General features: G+C 34.6%; 1 protein-coding gene across 1 annotated transcript in view; it reads right to left on the bottom strand.

The window, feature by feature from the left end:
• LOC106471207 (bleomycin hydrolase-like) overlaps positions 1–12,184 on the bottom strand; it is a 25,734-nt gene extending 13,550 nt beyond the window's left edge. Inside the window, exons 1-3 of the mRNA XM_022399834.1 lie at positions 11,945–12,184; positions 2,462–2,616; positions 1,300–1,452 (exon numbers count right to left, since the gene is read on the bottom strand). Coding sequence (XP_022255542.1) covers positions 1,300–1,452; positions 2,462–2,616; positions 11,945–11,954 — 318 coding nt within the window. The 5' untranslated portion in view covers positions 11,955–12,184. The remainder of the gene's footprint in view (positions 1–1,299; positions 1,453–2,461; positions 2,617–11,944) is intronic.
• Positions 12,185–13,329: the final 1,145 nt, after the last annotated feature.

Below are 13,329 nucleotides of genomic sequence, written 5' to 3' on the forward strand. Positions count from 1 at the left end.
ATTCCTCTCATCAACAAATGGTCTTCGTCTTCATTATTCATAGGTGAGTGTTACAATAAAACGCAGTACTGTATTATTGCATATAACATATTTTCATTTACAGGTGCAGGATATCACATGTGAATGTTATGTTTATGATTTTATATTTTTAGTTCATAAAAATACTGCACAGGTAAGGCTTTTCATTAATGTGTAAAAAAAATATTTTCATTTACAGGTGCAGGATATCACATGTGAATGTTATGTTTATGATTTTATATTTTTAGTTCATATACAATACTGCATAGGTAGGGCTTTCATTAACATGTAAAAAAAATCCATATATAAGCATTTATCGGAGACTTAACGTGGCTGTGTTCCCGTATCTCCACTAATCCTATAAAGTATTAAGTTCCTCCAACACGGATTTGCCCAACTTGGTTTCCTTGAAGAACATATCCCCCATGTTGGAGGAGGGCCCACTGTATATCACAGTAGTAATTTATATCTGTTTTATCAATTTATTTTTACTAAACCATCAAATAGACCAACAAAACATCCCTCCCACCATATAGCCTTGGTATAAACTGTTTCAAAAATTTTAATTTTGATACCCTTTTATTGTTTGCTAGGAGAAATGTTTGAAAGACAGTGATCATATGTGAAACTTAGAAATTTCCTGAGTGTCTGTATTTGATGTAATGAGCATGTGACAACTCAAGTTTCCTTGAGAGTTGGAAAACAAAAATATTGCACTAGAGAATTACTTGTTGTTGACCAGTCACTGATCTAATTAGTTAGTAAGTGAATCCTTTATAGTGTTGTCAATTAATTACTGAGTTGCGGAGTATGTAAGCCAGCCAGTTTTGAGTTTCTGCCATAGATATGAGAGGAATTTACAACTGACTGTTTAATTATATTTGTGAGTTAGGCCTATTACATTGTGACCTTATATAACTTGTAGTAGAAGAAGAAATAAAATGCTTTCTTTTTCATTAAATGTACTGGATAATGCATGATTTTTAGATAATAATGAAAAATAACCCATCCAATTATAGAAACCATTACAGTAATATATTCAATATACAATAATGTACATGAAAACAATTTAAATTCTGCTGTTGACCAACAAAATACACATATATACTATATCAATATAGTATGTTGAATATAAACTAATGTATATAAAAACAACTAAATTGGTATTCCTCTGGTTACTGATTCCTTTGTGCCAAGGACAAGTGCTTTTAAAATCCTTGATGAGGCTATAAGCAAATTTTTCTATTAACTTTTTTATATGCATGAGAACCTGATACTAACCTTATCCCAGAAAAAGAGAAATGCTTGGCTAAATTCAAATTCTTCTAGTTCATAATGTTTGACAAAAGGGAGACGGATGACATTTAGGCATGCAAAAATCCAGCAGCGACCAGAACTCTTTTGATCTGTAACAGGCTTACCTTCACATTCTACCTGCAACACAAAAGAATAACACATTTAAAATGTTACATAATGTTGTAACTTGTACTAACATGCTTAAAGGAGAGCTGAATATAGAATCTGTTTATACTCTGTAATGTTTCTGAATGAAGTCTGTAAAGATGTTTTAAAATCTAACTGGACGTTCTTGTATAACACTCACATGCAAATTGAATATAAACTCTTATTTTCTATGTGATATTTCTCTATGTTGGTAGGTTTTCTTTTCAAATAACTCATATAACTTGAAATGAGCAAACAGAAACTTAAGATTGTTTAATACAAATAATAAAAACTTTAAGCATAATAAGATGACATTTATAGAAATGGTTTGTGTGTATTTGAGTATAATATTTGTGTAAAATATCAACCCAGATAAGATGTATTGATAGAAGGAGAAAAGTACATTAAGAATGAAGAACTTTAGGCTATATAAGTGTATATCAGAGTATGAAAATTAAAAATATTTTGTATGAACAGCAAATGAATAACAGCTCTGAATAATATATATATATATACAAAAAATCACTGTACAGATAAATCTGATAATTATATATAATTACTATTTTACCTTGAGATATTGTCTGTGATTAATGTTCATATGATCAATCAACACTAAGAGATTTGTTTATATAATTCTTAATATAATTCTATTATCTTTATATTACCTAAAATATATGAAACTTCCTCAGTTTTTAGTTGCATTTAGCAATTTTCACAAAAGTTTGTTGTAAATTTCTTATTTACATTTCTCCAACACATCTTGTTTCTCACTAAGTCTAGGATGTCTGTCAATCCTAAAAGAATCTACTTGAATATCTAATACACAAAAAAATATTCTCAAAGGTAAAGAAACATCATCCAAATTTCACACATTCCATAAAACTTTTTACTTTGCATATACATGTTGTTTCTCAATAGTCAAATTACCTAACAATCTCCAAAAACTTCACAAACACAAAAAATACCACCAAAAACTGTATGTATTTTGTATATTTTTTACCTTATTTGTATATACATGTTGTGTTTTTTCTGAAGTTTTTCTTAGAAGGCAGACCTCTAGAGGATCCCGAGTGCTGCAAGCATTTTGTGCCAATAGATTTTTCGGGTCATCATAGAATGCTTTCTTAAAAGACTCTAAGGTCTCACTACTCAAAGCTGAAAACAACACAAAAATACCACATAGATTTAAATTAAGATAAACCTTAGTGAAAATAGTAAAAACTACAGGGTAAGGTAGTCTTGAGCTCATTAACATAACAGTGGTTAATTTTAAATTGGTACAAAAAAACTATTTTTCATATTTTTTCAGATCTTCATGTATTGCAAGAGAATTTTTAAGTGTTTCAGTTGGAAGAAATAAAAAAACGTTTACTATGACTGGTACTGTTACTGCATTGAAGAAATAGATTTTAAAAGCATTTTTTTTTTTACATTTATATTCTTGTATGGGTTTATTCTTCTGAATAAAAGAACACAGAATTTCAAAGAAACAATACCATTTTGATATTTCAGTTATCTTGATACTGTAAAACAAAGAAAAATACCCCATATTATTTAGGTGTCAAACATGCACTTTGAACATTAGTTATCATTTATATACTGTTTCGTTTGATATCTTTAACAAAAGAACAATAAAAAAAAAGAAAAAAAAAGAACAATTGCATTAACCTTCATTGATTGTGGGTACTCAGAAAGCAAAAACTCCAGGCAGTATGATGCCTGTTCACATAATACATGTACATTGCACACAAGTAATTATAAAGTACAGTCTTTACTATTCCCTAGAAACCTTGTTTGAATAGCTGCTTAGAAATTTCCTCCCAGGCAATACTTTTATTTTGCTACATTGAAATGTACTATGTATTTACACAGTTCATAAAAATAAAATCACTTTTTGGGTTGCTGGTTACAAAAACTGAAGTATACATATATATTGCTTATTACCTCTATTACAGAGCTTTAATCACACTTACAATGAATAATTTTTTTTACGTGTTAATGCAATTGTGTGTCACCATACATGCAAGTTTTGGCACCATGAGCAATATTTAGCACACATATATCATGGTTAAAATATCAGCCATTCAAAAATGTATTCCCGTCATGGTTGACTTGTGGCTCGAGGAAAATGTCCAAACCTTTCCAAGAAAGGATATACATGTAACAAGACTTATAAATGAGACACATATTGAGCCAAAGAACACTATTTTGAAGAAGAGAGCCTTAACCCTACGTTCATTCCCTGGGTTTTTTCTCTATCCCAAAAAATTTGTAAACAATCTCACAAACAGATAGGAGCACTGAGTCCTTTTTACTGTTCCTAGTAGCTTCCTAAAATTGCCAATAGAGCACATAACTAGTTTCTTCCATTTCTACCCCAGCTGAGCTGGGAGCAACACGTGGTTTGTTGTGGCTTGGGGATCAAAATACCCCATAGTACAAAACCAAAGTGCTTTCCCAGATTCACTATCTCTCTATTATTTATCATTTATGACACAATAAGTTTTAGAACTTATACATGCTAAATATGAAACAATATTTGCTTCAGTAAAATTTTTGGAGAATATTAGGTTTTTATGAGGGCAATTTCTTATTTTTTATTATATTGAAGATGAATGGAGACAGTGAAGATGAGAGAATTAGGCAGACATTGGCTGACTGTCCCAATGAGAGTGAACTTGAAGACAATAGTGAGAGTGAATATGATCAGCTTGAAGACAGTCAGATCTCAGTCAAGTTTATATCCAGTGCTTTCAGTGTCGAAAAATGGTATCAGATATAGAAGATTCTGAGTAAGCAGTTAGGTTAGATTAAATGTAAGGAATTTTCATTGATGTTGGCCAACAAATGATGTTTTTAGTTCAAAATAATCCATAGGAAGATGTTTAGATAAAAAATAATAATTTTACTTTTTTATAAATAAAGTGATATCAAGCATAAATATCTGATATTTTCCATTATTCCTTTATTAACACTACCAAAAAAATGAACAATATTCTAGGGAATCATTCACAAGATGTTTACTTTAAATGCACACACAGATATATTAACAATCTGATAAAACTTAACATGTTTTTTTTGTAGTTGGGAGTGGTGCAACCCTATGGTATGAAGGTTGTGCCATATAGCAAGGGTACTAACGCAAAGTTAAATGTTCTCCATGAGAATAGACAAATCACGGAGGAACATAGTTACAATGCAGATAAACTAATCAAGACAAAAACTTTCATATGCAAAGTGAAGGTTATGTTTATGAAAGAAAATCCCCTGACTCAAAAAACTATCGTGATGACACTAGGCATATCACCTGGTACCATTACGAATATAATAAAGAAGGAGTAGAATAGGAAAAGAAGCTAACATTTCACAAACTTACAGTAACACCTTCAAATCAACACCTATGTTTATAATCATAGCAATCCCATTCCAGAAAAACCTGTCAAGTCAACTAGTGTAAGCACTAATGGACTTTTGTGTCTTTGGTTTGCTTGAGAATAGTGTCTTGGAAGCCAGTCCACACAAAGAGAGGGTCTGTAAGAATGAGAGGTTTAAATCTCCCCTCACCATCCTTTACAGAAGTATGTTATAATGGAAATTGTGGTGATGGCCACTAATATATATTCATACCCTTAAGAAAACAGGACTAATCATGGAGGAGTTTTCTAAAGGCAATACAGGACCTGCAACATTGTTCTTATACAGTGGTATTAAGCTAACCATTATAACTCAACAAAATCTCAACTTCACTGTTATCTTTCCATATCAATGCAAACTTACATATACGAACAAGCAGAATTATCAATACAAGGCAAATGAAAAAAAACTAAGAATATATATATAGAAACATAATGTAAAATTGCATGAGTAGAATAGCAACTTGGACATATTTTCTGTAGCATTAGATGTATATTATTACATGCAAATCTTTAGCATCAAAGATTATGATGTTACATGAGAATTTCTGTATTTTTTGCTTTTATATTGTTCAATATCAACACATTCTCCACAGTAACGTTAGATATGAGTAGTTGATTGAAATGTCTTGAACACTCATAACACCTGTGTTGCATCTAATAACCATATATTTTTGAAAATCTATGAATTTTCGTTTGCTGTATCTTTACTATACTTGGCTATCTGTGGTAGCTGCTAATCTATGTGCACCATCACATTCACATGTAAATTGGATTGAGAAGGGCCCATTCTAGCAGAGGATGTGCTATACCAATACTTTTGTTAGAATAATGTACATAATTATACATTTAACGTTTTCCTTACCTTAAAATGTATTTCCAATAGACACTTACCTCTCTGCACACAGTAGCTATTCCTCACACATCTGCCTTCGAGATTTTGCACATGTCACTAGTCTTGAGTTACATCCCACCTAAGAAACATATTATAAAATGAATTGAGCTTGTGCATGATGTATTCATTATGCAACAATAGTCCTCCATCAATAGGAAAGCAACACATCCTCCATGCACCGTAGATCTCCATGAGCAATTGGATTCAAAATTAACTCCATTCTTAGATGAGGCAAGAATAATGCACTTCATATTGAGGAGGGAGGGTGGGAAGGTGTGCAGAGAAGTATTGATTGGAAATATATTTTCAGTTAAGGAAAATGTTAACTTCCAAAACGATGGACTTACCTCTTTGCACACAGTAGCTAGAATCCGACATTGATGTGATGGAGGGGCTGGTGCAACTGTGAAAACCTAGATGAGCTCTCATTGGTGAAGGCAACTGAAGAGGAAAGCTTAATAGAAGGGTAACACTCGTGGGAAACCTCATCCATCTCATACAGGGCAAAGAAAGCAAAATGAGCTTGTTCACTGATGAGGAACCCATTTTGAGACTAATAATGCTTGGGGACAGCTTGAATGGGAAATGGAGAAAACTTTAATATAAGTTTAACATAATAATAAATGTACAATGTTTCAACAAGGTTTTGTCATCATCAGGTACCTTGTCGAAACGTTGTACAGAGGCTGTTATGTTAAACTTAAAGTTTTTCTTCATTACTTTCTTTCTGTGAGGCAGAACTGACCACTGGGTGGGTTCCAAGAAGTGAAGGGGAGCAACTTAGAAACAGGTAAGGAAATAAAAGAGGCACTTATCCATTAGAGACAGTAAGTACACTGGAGAATGATAACTGCAGGTACGCAATATCCTGTGGGAGATGTAACTGCCACTTTATGGAAAAAATGGAAGTAAAGGTGTTGGGTGTAGTTCACATTATTGTCTGAAGAATCTCGTCCAAGGGTCGTCGAAACTGTGAGGCCACAGAATGTGCCAAATGGTAGATTTGATGTGATACAGCCAACAAGCATCTCCTTCCAAGAAGTAACAGATTATCTGGATGAGTTGACAAATTTATCTGATAAGTAAAGAGGACAAGAGATCCTTGGAAGAAGAGGAGTCCCATGGCAAGAATAAACAATTGGGAGAACTCCAAAATGGAGTCGTGCATGCCAAGTAACTGGACACAACAGGCAATCATGGTCTGATCAAAAGAGGGCCAAGATTGATAAAAGAGATATGGGAGATTAAGTACAATCTCCTTCCTGAGCTCCCAAAGTCTTAGGAAGAAACAAGCAGTCAGGGAATAAAATAAGGGTAGACTCGTGAAGGAAAGAATGGGAGACATCCAATGCAAAATGATCAGATCTGAGATGACCATAGCAAGAAGGAGGAGGAAAGAGGTTTCAAGAGAGAAATGGTACAAGGAAAACACGCCCAAAGGTTTAAACAAGCCTGGGTAAAAGCGTAGAACTACATTAAGGTTCCAGTCAGGCAAAGGAACTAGATGAGGGGGATGATGAATTAGGAAGAACCAGAACAAAGAGGAAAGAGCATGGATGGAAATGAGAGAACCATAGCCAAAATGGCAAAAGTATTCGACAAGGCCACCCCATAGTCTGTGATGGTAGAAACCAACAATCCTTGATCGAACAAAGGGGTAAAAAAGGCCAAAAGGTGAGATAGGGTACAACAGTCTGGTGGTAGAGAGGAACAGTGAAAAACATACCACTTTTGTTAATATACAGAGAAAGTAGAAGGGCAACACAAATGAGGGCTATATTGTCAGAGAAACCTAACTAGCAAGCAAGGGGCAAGACAAATCCCATGCACAAAGACGAAGTAATGACACTCCCAGGTGAATGAAAGACATACGATATTGAAGCAAGAGTGGCCACGATTAAGGCAGAGGATGAGTTGCCCTGGATGTCAGTCAGTTAAGAAGTGGAAACCAAGACTGAGCTAGCCAAGAAGGTGCTACCAACAGGACCAGACAAGGTGTGTCAGGAATCAAGACCAAGACATGGGAGAAGGTGTAGAGGAGGGTACACATATGGAAAGAGATGAGACCATTCCTAGCTGACAGCATCTACAGCCAGAGCTGCTGGGTGAGATACTGGAGACCAAAAAAAGGGTAAGTTTGGTACTGAGAGGAGTGGCAAAGACACTGATCATTAGCATGCCCACTAGGAATAAATTCTACAAAATACTTGAGAATGGAGTGACCACTCTATAGGAATAATCCTGTCTAGTCAAGAGAAAGTTGATGTGCCACTAATTTCAAATCCCCCAGGATATGACAGACTGTCAAACAAACCCTCTGTGAACTGGCTCAAAACAAAAAGTCCAATGTGCAGAAGCAGAGGTCCCTAGAACGAGTCACACTCAGATGACCAATATGGAAAATAACAGTAAAATTGTTGGAGTGGAAAGTACATTCCACAAAAAAACAATCCTCTGAAGCCATGGAGTCACCCAGAGACATGCCCCAATCCACAAAAGATGCCTTGATGAAGAGATAAAAATCTGGACAGGAGGGTGGCAGTTGGCTGCTGAACATAGTGTTGACATGATCCAGCATCAAGACAGATTCTTGAGAAGAAAAGGCAGCAACATCACAAGAGATGACAGAGGTTCACAACAAATTTTCCATTGGTTGCTCAAAGTCCACTGAAGAAGCCTCATGTGTTCTAGAGACATAAGAATCCCCAAAAGAGATTGAACCTCTCGTGCAGGAGGCATAAGAGAGGCAAGAGTTGAGGTATCTAGATGCTTCATGTCCCATAGATGAACTGGGGAAAGATAAGCATGACTGAGTCAAGAATTGAAAAAAAAAGATCAACCAACTACTGAGTCAGAGTTAGTAACAACTTGGATAAGTTAACCAGCCAAACCAGATGAGTCACCTCTTGGAGTAGAAGTGATGTGGTCAAGATGGAGTTCTCCCATGAAGATATGAGGAGAAGCCACTCATACAGGTGATAATAGAAATGAAGTCCAAGACTATGGACATGGCAATCAAATGCTCTCATGGTCCAGATGAAGACAAAAGGATCCAAAGCAATGCCAAAGGGAAGAGCTCAAAACTGGTACTCCTGATTCTGGTGAACAAATCACAAGAAACAATGGGAGGATGGGGCAATCAGAATATAGAGAAAGGCATCCAAGATGTTGACCTTTGTCATCCATAGTCCAACAAAAAGGACCAATGGAGAGGGAGATATCACTTCATTTTGAACCAAGGAAACACCAGACAGTGGTTGAAAGAAGAAAGGTTGATGACGGTATGCTAGTTCCAGGTCTTTTTTAGGAACAACAAAAAGATGAGAAGTAAGCCCTGGAGAAGGGCAAAGGATCCTCTTGATCATTTTCATGTCCAAAAGATCCAATACCATGGCCTTGAGATGCAGATAATGCTGAGAATTGGAAAGAGGCAGAAATGAAACAGGAAAAAGGACAGAGAAAGAAGAGACAAAAAGTGAAGAGAAAGGTCATATGTAAGAACTTGAATGACCCACCAATTGGCCACAAAAGGGGTCCAAAAGAATGCCAACAGAACCAGACATACCCTTATGGGACATGACCTGACTAGATATAAAAGGAGGGAGTCATTGACAAGATGTGCAACAGCCAACTTAATGGGAGGAGTGATAGCAAGAGTGATAGAGGGTGAGAAATGGAAAAAGAAAGAGAGAAGAGGGGTTCAAGGAAAGGGAGTGGACTCAAAAGGTTGTGAGAGATGAGAAATAAAGGAGAAAAGGAAAGACTGGTTTTAGGAACACCCCCAAAGTCTTCAGGGTAAAGAAATAGAGCCAGATGAGTAAGAATGTGAATGGGGACGACAAACAGTAGTGAGAAGAGAAATAAAGTGCAGAAAGTACTAACATCAGAGGAACAAAGTAAGCAGGGACAAGGCAGAAGACTAAACACTAGCCAAAGTATTGAATAGGACTGACTGTAGATCCCAGAAAAACTATTGGGATCACAGTGTAGGGTTTGAAGTTGATTAATTTTAAAAATCAGGAAACACATAAATTAAAACAATGCCGAGAATAATAATTAAGTTAAATTTGAGTGCAAGTACTTATGAGGATCTACCTCGCATGTAGGATGTGTTATCTTCCTATTGGTGGAAAGCTATTGCTGCATGATGATTAAATCATGTACTAGCACAGATCACGTTATAACATATCTTAGATGGGAGATAGCTCAAGGCTAGTGGCATGTACAAAATCTCAAAGACAGATGTGTGAGAAATAGCTACTTTTTGCAGAGAGGTAAGTCTCTGGTTTCAGAACAAGCCATTTCAATTCCAAATGAAACTTTACTATATGTAATACAAACTGCACTTTGTAATATAAACTTATCTTCAGAATATATGACCTTGCTTGATAAACTAATAAACTGATGTTCATAAAACACTACACACATATATACATTATACTACATAATCACTTTACTAGAAGTCCCCAGACATACATTTGCACATGCATACAGATTGACCATGTAATGAGTCACATGACTGCTTGTTCCCTTAAAGTACAGGGACACAGCCATGTCATGGTTAGTTTATAAAAAATGACTTCCAAACAAATTTGATAACTGAATGAAGCCCATCTAGAAGGGACTTTGCTATTTTAATTGTATGATGGGCTGTTGGATATAACTGAAAAAATGAAAGATGATTGAACAAATTCATAAAGTATAAACAGATGTTATACTACATCCCAGTTGACCTAATTCTTTAACAATAGTAGGATTTGAATATCTTCCTATATATTAGGCAAAGGACTAAACAAACTGCCATATGGCAGTCAATAACTAATCCAAAAACAGATTATCTCAAAATCAAACACAAAAGCATTGTTTCAGTGGTGATGAAACTGCAGTTTAATAGTGGGCAATGAATAATTGAAGCATTTAATGATGAATATTTGTCAGCCTCTTCTGTAATGATGGTAAAGTAAAATTATGGATAACACCATATGAGGCACTTAACTCTTCTTTTGATGTTCCAAAAGTGCACAGTGCTGGTTATTTGTTCCTTTAGAACAGAGAATAACATCAAATGTACATAAACAATGTTATTTACCATGTTCACTCTGAAATGCTGCATTTTCACCCTGGTGGGTAAGGGCTCTTCCAAAATGATAATACAACAATCTGCCATGCTTATTGTTCTAATTGGTTGAAAGATCATGATAGTGATGCACATATCTTTCTTTACAAGTACAACCACTGGATCTTGATCTAACTGAGCATCTTTGGGATGAATTTGAGCATCGTATTCTCCACCATAACCTTAAGTACCAACTGCAGATCATATTTCTTGTAAGTGTACTACAATCAAACAAGACACTTTCCAGCATTTTATGCAGCCAATGTGACACTAAGTTCAGGTTATTATAAAAGGTGATCCAGTGAAATATTAGGTTGGAGCCCTACTAAAGACAGTATGCAATAAAGCAGAATGCAACACACCTGAGAGTTGACACACTGCAATATTACTCCTTGCTCTTTAGAATAATACTTTTAACATTTCTGTTTGCTTCTACTACCTCCACACTGCTCATTCAATCACTAAATTCAATTTTCTTAATAGTTCATCACTATTCTAGCTTCCATCTTTATTTTTGGCATAGGTTTTTGTGAAACACTATATTTTTTTGAACACATTCGTTTTCAGTCTGTTCAACATAACAAACAGAAAGTTTACAGTCATTACTGGCATTTTTACACTGAAATTTGAAGTAGTTCACCACTCTATTCTCCCCATTAGTACTGTACTAATAACTACTATTGATTTTGGAACATAGAATCTATAGTATATGTTCTACTAAAACGTTATTTTTAGTCAAATTTTATATAACACTAAAAATAAGATCGAAAATATTGTTACTACTATTACTAAGTAATATATATATACATCATTACATGTCTATGTAAATAACAAGTAATCAGCAATTTAACCCACAACTTTTAAAACACAATGGTAAGATTCTATCACTTTTCTATTCTAACGCTAGTGGTATATTAAGTACTAGTAATAGTAGTAATATATATAGTACTGTATTACTACATATTAGTTATTACTACTACATTATTACCTAAATTAAGAATACTAGTAGTATTAGTAATAGTATTTTTACTATTAAGTATTATTAATATTATTACTAACCACAAGCCATTTTCGTTTTCGAATAATTATCGCTTCTGTTAAATTATCTACACAATATTATGGAACAGTTACTGCTGTTCTTAGATTCTTTGGTGTATTCAAGTGGATCAGGAAAAGGCTCTAATAACTATAAAACAAGTTACGAATACGATGTTATCACAACTGATAAGACACTATTAAACCTATTTCCAATCTTTGGAACGAATAGATGGCGTTTCGTCTGCGCATATAGTATGAAGAAGGGAGAGTGTGTCACATATATAGTTATATTAAATCTTATCCTAAGATTTTGTTTTAATTTTGGTACAACGCTTACGCTAGATATGCGCCTCTATGCAAGTATACATAAAGAAATTGTAGTGCTCGAACTACGCATTTTATTTTCTATATGTATTTTCTGATTTCTTTATTTCTGTAATTTGATTGAGTTTTGTTTGTTTCTTTATTTAGATGTCTCATTTTGATTGAATAAAGCCTTGTTTGTGATTTCGATATTAACAGTTGTAACATAACAATTTATTGAATCAAATGGATAAAGTTATTCGGCCAAAAAAGTTTGCTCATTATGTGACTCATAGCACTAAACATTGGAAATTGTGGTACCGAAATTTTTATTATTTCTTAACAACCATCGAGGATAGTCAACCTGATAAACTAGAATGTCTATTTATGAATGTGGGGACAAACGTTTATGAACTGATCGAGGATTGCATTGATTACAATGAGGCTATTTCTATCTTGAAGGACGCCCATGTGAAGCCCACAAACAAAACCCTAGCTCGCCATGTTATATCAACTCGTCACAAAAAGCCTGATGTGGATATAGACAAATTCCTCTAGGCTCTTAAATGTCTTGCCAAAGATTGTAACTTCAAAGAGGTTACCGCTGAGTAAATTAAGGAGGAGTTTATCAGGAATACCTTTATTACCTTTATTAGAGGCCTCAGATCTAGTGTCATTATACAATATAATACATTATAGATAGGACTGTTGCTTATGTGCTTCTTTGATAATTTCCGGTAAAAAATATTTCTGAGTGACTTCACCGATACAAGTCTCTTCTTGATTAAAACTAGTTTATTCTTTCTCGATACAAACATTGTAATACACTTAATAACTTTTGTAACACACGCTATAAATAACGGTGAGTCACACACTTTACTTACGGTGCCCACTGTTCGCTTGACTGAATTATCTATCTATCTCTTCTTTGCCAGGCTTATATACTAAAAAGCCCCCAGTGGCACAGCGGTATGTCTGCGGAACTTACAACGCTCAAACAAATAAACAATATATCTAAAAAAGAGGGCTTCTAGCAAATACTCGGACTTTCGCGGGGTTCCCCGATAATTCTAGAAACTCCGCTATCGTAACACTGTCCCTTC

The sequence above is a fragment of the Limulus polyphemus genome, unplaced genomic scaffold (assembly GCF_000517525.1).
Source record: "Limulus polyphemus unplaced genomic scaffold, Limulus_polyphemus-2.1.2 Scaffold4472, whole genome shotgun sequence".
In the NCBI taxonomy this organism is placed as follows: Eukaryota; Metazoa; Arthropoda; class Merostomata; order Xiphosura; family Limulidae; genus Limulus; species Limulus polyphemus.